Source organism: Muscardinus avellanarius (assembly GCF_963383645.1).
Source record: "Muscardinus avellanarius genome assembly, chromosome: 9".
In the NCBI taxonomy this organism is placed as follows: Eukaryota; Metazoa; Chordata; class Mammalia; order Rodentia; family Gliridae; genus Muscardinus; species Muscardinus avellanarius.
Genome location: NC_137795.1, coordinates 112,458,670 through 112,464,669, shown reverse-complemented (window position 1 = coordinate 112,464,669; position 6,000 = coordinate 112,458,670). Strand labels below are relative to the sequence as shown.

Here is a 6,000-nt window from a genome sequence, read left to right as displayed (position 1 = left end):
GAGGCCTGTGGGCGTGACCACTGCAGGAAGCTCTCAGGACTTCCAGGCCCGTCCCCCACCACACACACAACCTGGGAGCTCACAACCATGCCTGCAGGGCGAGGACAGGCTCCGTGTGTCTACCAGAACAGATGGGGACTGGGTGGGGAGTAATCTCAGGTGGAAATGGGGACCGGACCTGGCTGTGGGTGGGCCCAATGTGGGGCCAGGGTGGGGCTGGGTAGTGGCCAGCTGGTGGGTGCTGCTTCGGATGATGGCAGGACCTGGGGTGGGTGCACCGGGGAAGGGGTAGGAGGACCTGCGCTGGGCTGGAATGTAGGTGAGGGAGTGGGGAAGCAGAGCCTGGCAGGCGGTGTGGAAAGCGGTGGGCGTTCCAGGAGTGGGGCACTGGGCAGGGATGGGGCGGGGCCCAGCTTCAGGCAGCACCTGCAGGGCGGGCCCTGGGCCTCCTCGGGGGCCCTTTGCATGTGTGCAGCAGAGAGCAGGTGCAGGCACTGTGTGAAGACGCAATGGGGCCAGCCCTGCTGTCCGCAGCCCTGCTGGTCCTGTTCCTGCTGTTGCCGGGGCCCACGCAGGCCCGCAGCTCCCAGGAGCCCTACGTGCTCTGCGGAGGTGAGTGTACACCCTCCCCAGCCCTCCGCAGACCCTTTCCCTGTCGCCCTGGTTCCCCGGTACCCGAGGAGAAGCCCTGGGCTGCCCCACTCGGCTTCGGTCAGTGGGCCCCCCAGCCAGAGCTGGCTGGTAGCTGTTACAGCATCTTGCTGGGCTCCAACCCTGCCTCTGCCTAGCCTGGCTGGGGACCTGGGGCCATGCCACCACCCTGAGCCTTATTTGGAGTAGACTTGGGCACTGGCTGAGCTGTGGAGTCAGAGAAAGCACAGGATGGCTTCCCGTGTGTTGGAACAGGGCACCAGCAGTCGATTAGGGTTGCTTTGAAGACCTGCACTCAGGTGCTCCGGGTGAGCTGCCTTGGGACTTACAGCATTGCCAGGTGGCTGTGTTGTTCAAGGGCCAGAGGCAAAACAGGCCCATAGCTCCCCAGTGAGCCAGGGCATCCTTAACAAGAGCCATGGACGACGAAGAATGCCCGTCCTTGGGGTCGCCTGGCCGTGATGGGGGCTGCACACTGAAGAGGAGGCAAGCCCTGGGACAGGCAGCTTCCAGATGCGTCTGGGTGGCCACAGGCTTGGCCAAGCCTTGGGTCATGGTGATGCTCTTTGCCAGCTGCTCTGCACGTCTGAGGTCCCCACAGAATGGTCGTGGGTCTCTGGCTCGGGCCGTCAGTAGGCCTGTGTGAGCACTGTCAGGGAGGCTGAGGGCTTATTTGCTGACGGTGCCGGCTTCTCAGCCTGGCTCAGGGACCAGAAGGGGGACAGAAAGGGAGCAGGTGCAGATGTGCCGTGTGGATGAATGCACCCATGAGGACAGTTGGAGCCAAGGGTCCCTCCTGGAAGCTGGTAGGGAGGGGATTGAAGAAGAGAACAGGCTGACGAGGAGAGCGTGGGGCCAGGGGTGGAGGCATGGGTCAGGGCTCTTCCTGGGGCCATCTTCTCACTTATATGCCAGCCAAGCCTCTTCCCCATAGCCCCTTGGAGTCAGTCCCCATCTACCCACGACTGCCATCAGCAGGCCCCCCTGAGCAGAGGGAGCCTGCACCCAAAACACACCCCAGTTGGTCCTGCCTTGACCCAGTGCCTGAAAGCTCCTGCTCAGATGCAGGTGCACATCTCCTTGGGCCCAGCCTCTCCCGGGCTTGACCCCAAGCCCCAGGGGACCATGGACCTCCCTGCTCCCCACTGACCTCTGGGCTCCTCTACAGTGGAGCCTGCAATGGCGTCTGATGCGTCAGTGATTGAGTGCTAAAAGAAGGCTCCGCGGGTGCAAGGTCAGGGGACCCGTGACCGGGAGGATGCCTGAGCTGCAGCTCTCCAGGAACCTGGATGAGCAGCCATGGCCTCGGGACCAGCCTGGTCTGAGCGCCTGCAGCCACACTGGGCCTGCTCCCGCACCCTGACGCCCCTACGCCCTCACCAATACTTCTTATTTACTGGGCTTGTTTGTTTTGTGTTTTGGTACTGGGAATTGAACCCAGGGGCATTCTGCCTCTGAGCTACACCCTCAGCCCTTTTTTTAACTTTTTAAAATTTGAAACAGGGTCTCACTAAGTTGTGGAGGACCTTGCTAAGTAGTTGAGGCTGGCCATGAACCTATGATCCTCCTGTCTCAGCCTCCCAAGTTCTGGAATTATGAGCATGCACCACCACGCCTGGTTTTTGCTTTGTCTGTTTGTAGTAGTCATTCTCCTACTAGTAAACTCTGAGATGAGGGTTTCATTTTCTTTTTAAGTATATGCTATACATAGAACGAGAGAGAGAGAGAGAGAGAGATACACTGAGGATTGAACCCAGAGGCCTTCTACCTTTGAACTACACCCCAGCCCTATTTTATTTATTTATTTATGGTACTGGGAACAAAACCCAGAGACATTCTGCCTCTGAGCCAGCCCTTGTTAAATGTTTTGTTTTGTTTGTTTTGTTTGAAGCAGGGTCTTTCTGCATCGCTGAGGCTGATCTCAAACCTGCAACCTTCCTTTCTCAGTCCCCCAAGTACTGCGATTACAAGTGCGTTCCACCACACCTGGATATTTTTAATTTTATTTAAACGGGTCTTGCTAAGTGGCTGAGGTTGTTCTAGAACCTGTGATCCTCTTGTCTCAGCTTCCTAAGTACTGGGATTACAGGCTTTAGCCACCATGCCTGGCTTAGACTTCTTTAACTTGTATTTTTCACTAACAGGGTCTTGGAGATCTTTTCTGAGCAGTTTTGTGAATTTTTCAAGTTCAGTACCAGTTCACATATCAAAAACTCGGTATATGGCAGTTTGCATAATCCTTGCTTGACTTCATGTATTTTAAATCTTTGCCAATCCAAGTGAAAATGGTGGCTTCATTTAATTTTCATTTCTTAACTATGAGTAAGAGTGGACATATTCTTATCTACCTAATGACTACTTGTTATTCCTTATTCTAAGAATAGCCTGTCTTCTCATTTCTCTATTAGGCTGTTATTTTTTTCTTTGATGTTTTATAAGAGACTTTTGGGCAAAATTTGAGGAGCTTTTCCCATAGGTATTACAAGTTTTCTATTTATCTTTTGAATTTGTCAATGGTAATTTTTTTTTGTGTGTGTGTGTGTGGTACTGGGGTTTCTCCAGTACCTCCGGGCTACACTCCCAGCCCTATTTTTATACTTTTTTATTTGGAAACAGAGTCTCTTAAGCCAGCACACGCGTGGCTGGCTTCAAACCTGCACGATCCTCCTGTCTCCGCCTCCCAAGCGCGGGGATTACAAGCGTGCGCCACCACGCCCGGTGTCAATGGTAATTTTTGCTATAGATTTTTATTTTTTTATTTTTTATTTTTATTATTTTTTTTTTGCAGGTCTGGGGATGGAACCCAGGGGCATTTGACCTCTGAGCTACACCCCCTGCCCTATTTTTTATTCTTTATTTTGAAACCGGGTCTCACTGAGTTGCAGAGGGCCTCACTAAGTAGCTGAGGCTGTCCACGGACCGCGACAATGAGACCTTTGAAAAAAGGTCTCATTAAGTTACCATGTGCTGACCATGAACCTGTGATCCCCCTGGCTCAGTTGGCCACTTACCAGGCACCTAAAGATCACCTTTTAAAATAGTTCTGTTCTACCTGGAATTAAATCTGGCATTAAGAGTTACGCCAGAAATTGAGGCTATTACCATCAATTCCCATGGGTATCAGGGTCTCCTGCTGGACTCTGGTACTGTTCAACCATTATCTATTGATCTTTTTCTCAATATCATATTTTTTCATAATAGTTTTATTGTATATATGTGTGTATTTTTATGTTTGTTTTTTGTTTTGGTTTTAGTGCCGTGATTGAACCCAGGGCCTCATGCTAAGCAAACACTCTGCCCTGAGCTATGTCCCAGACTTTGATTTCATTTTAATATATCACCAAAAATTTTATTAACTTTTAAATTATTTTTCAAAGAATTATTTTTAAATCCTTATTTTTATTGTGAGCTCATTGAATGCACATAGATTAATTTACAGAGAATTTATGTCTTCTAATGTTTAGTCTTTCTACCCAAGTACAAATTATTATAATCTTTGCACCATCTTCCAGTGAAGTTAAAAGTTTTCTTGGTTGCAGTCTGGTATGTTCTTTTCCTTTTATTTTTAGAGGAATATACGAGGCTTGCTTAGTAAAGTAGGAGTACAGATTAGGAAGAGGCCGCGTTAAAGAGTCTGGAATGGTCCATTTCCAGAAGTAGAAAAGCAGCCTGGTTTTCCCTTTATTTCTTTATTTTTTGTGGTACTGGGGATTGAGCCCAGCAGCATTTTAGCTCCAAGCTGCACTCTTAGCACTATTTTATTTTTATTTTTAAAAAGGGGTCTTGCGAGGTTAATGAGAGTCTCACTACTTGCTGAGGCTGTCCTCGGACCTGAGATCCTCCTGTCTCAGCCTCCTAAGTACTGGGATTACAAGCGTACACCACCACGCCCAGCCTGTTTAAATTTCTTTCTTTCTTTCTTTCTTTCTTTCTTTCTTTCTTTCTTTCTTTCTTTCTTTTTCTTCCTTCTTTCTTTCTTTCTTTCTTTCTTTCTTTCTTTCTTTCTTTCTTTCTTTCTTTCTTTCTCGTAGAACTGGGGGGTGGAACCCAGAGGCTTTTCTACCTCTGGGCTACACTCCCAGACCTATTCTTTTTATACTTTATTTGGAAACAGGGTCTCATTAAGTTGCTGAGAGCCTCACTAAGTGGCTTCGAACCTGTGTGATCCTCCTGTCTCAGCCTCCCAAGTGCGGGGATTACAAGCGTGCCCCACCACGCCAGCTTTTTTTTTTTTTCTTTTCTTTTAAATGCGCTATTTTTCAGAGCAGTTTCAGCTCACGTCACGCTCGAGTGGCAGGGCAGGGTTCACACATGCGAGCGCCCCTCCCGCCCGCGGTCCGTTGGTTAGTGGGTGCCCTGCACCTGTGCGTCGCTCGCACTCAGAGCCCACGTCACTTCAGGGCTCCCGCGGCGCTGCTCTCTGCATGGGGCTGGACGTGTGCAGAAGACACGTGCCCACCTACGTCACACGCAGTGGTCTCAATAAAACCCCGGCCCCGTGGGTTTTGTTTCTGGCTCGTGGTCCTTCCTGTGTGAGCGCAGTCTTTTCTTCCTTCCTGTTGTCTAGTTCGTGCGCACACAGGAAATGCGCTATTTTCCCACGTCAGTCTCGCGGCCATGGTCCTGGCATGTCTTCAGTGGACTGTCTGCGTCCTCCGGGCGCCACCCGCTGCCCGCTGGCATCTTGCCCGTGCCCTCCCCTTCCAGTTCGCTCTGCTTCCCCCACGGCTCTTGAACACTCTGACTTAGACCCCAGACTCTCGCCCCTCACCCAGCTGTTTCTGTGGGCTCCGAGGTCCTGGGTCCCCAGTCTCCCGAGACACCTCCCGCCGAGCTCTGTGCTCCTGCCCATGTCTCGTGGCACACTTGATTCTGCCCCAGCTGCTGCCCACAGAGCGTGTGAACATATGTGAGCATGTGTGCAAAGTGTACGCGCGTGGGGAGGTGCTGCGTATGCGTTCTGTGTGTGCTCGCATACATACACACGCAGATATGAACCGCTTCGCAGGAAGTCTCCTGGGTACCCTGGTGTGCCGGTCTTCCCAGGCCTGTTCTCTCTCCTGTAGTAACAGACTCCTTGGGAGACTGAGCATCCCCCAAACCTGTCTTCTGGAGGCCCTGCTGCCTCCTGCCTGCGGGGCCCCTCCCTGCGCTGGCCTGGGGCTCCTTGAGGGATTCTTTTCTGCCACACCCTCTCCACCCTTTCCTTAGGTCCCTGTGACTCCCTAGGGTGACCAAGCGGCACTGCTGCATGCGAGCACTACAGAAGGTCCCGAGACGCCCTGTCCCCACTAACAGTGTCACCTGGCAGGTGAACCTCAGGGAGGGCACCGCCGCAGCCCTCCTCCT

The 6,000-nt window shown here is 51.8% G+C and overlaps 1 protein-coding gene across 1 annotated transcript in view; it reads left to right on the top strand.

The window, feature by feature from the left end:
• Positions 1-509: 509 nt before the first annotated feature.
• The window catches only part of CNPY1 (canopy FGF signaling regulator 1), a gene marked incomplete at both ends in the record, with an annotated part of 52,622 nt that continues 47,131 nt past the window's right edge, over positions 510-6,000 (top strand). The window contains one exon of the mRNA XM_080701511.1: positions 510-612. Within this exon, the coding sequence (XP_080557637.1) occupies positions 510-612 (103 nt within the window). The remainder of the gene's footprint in view (positions 613-6,000) is intronic.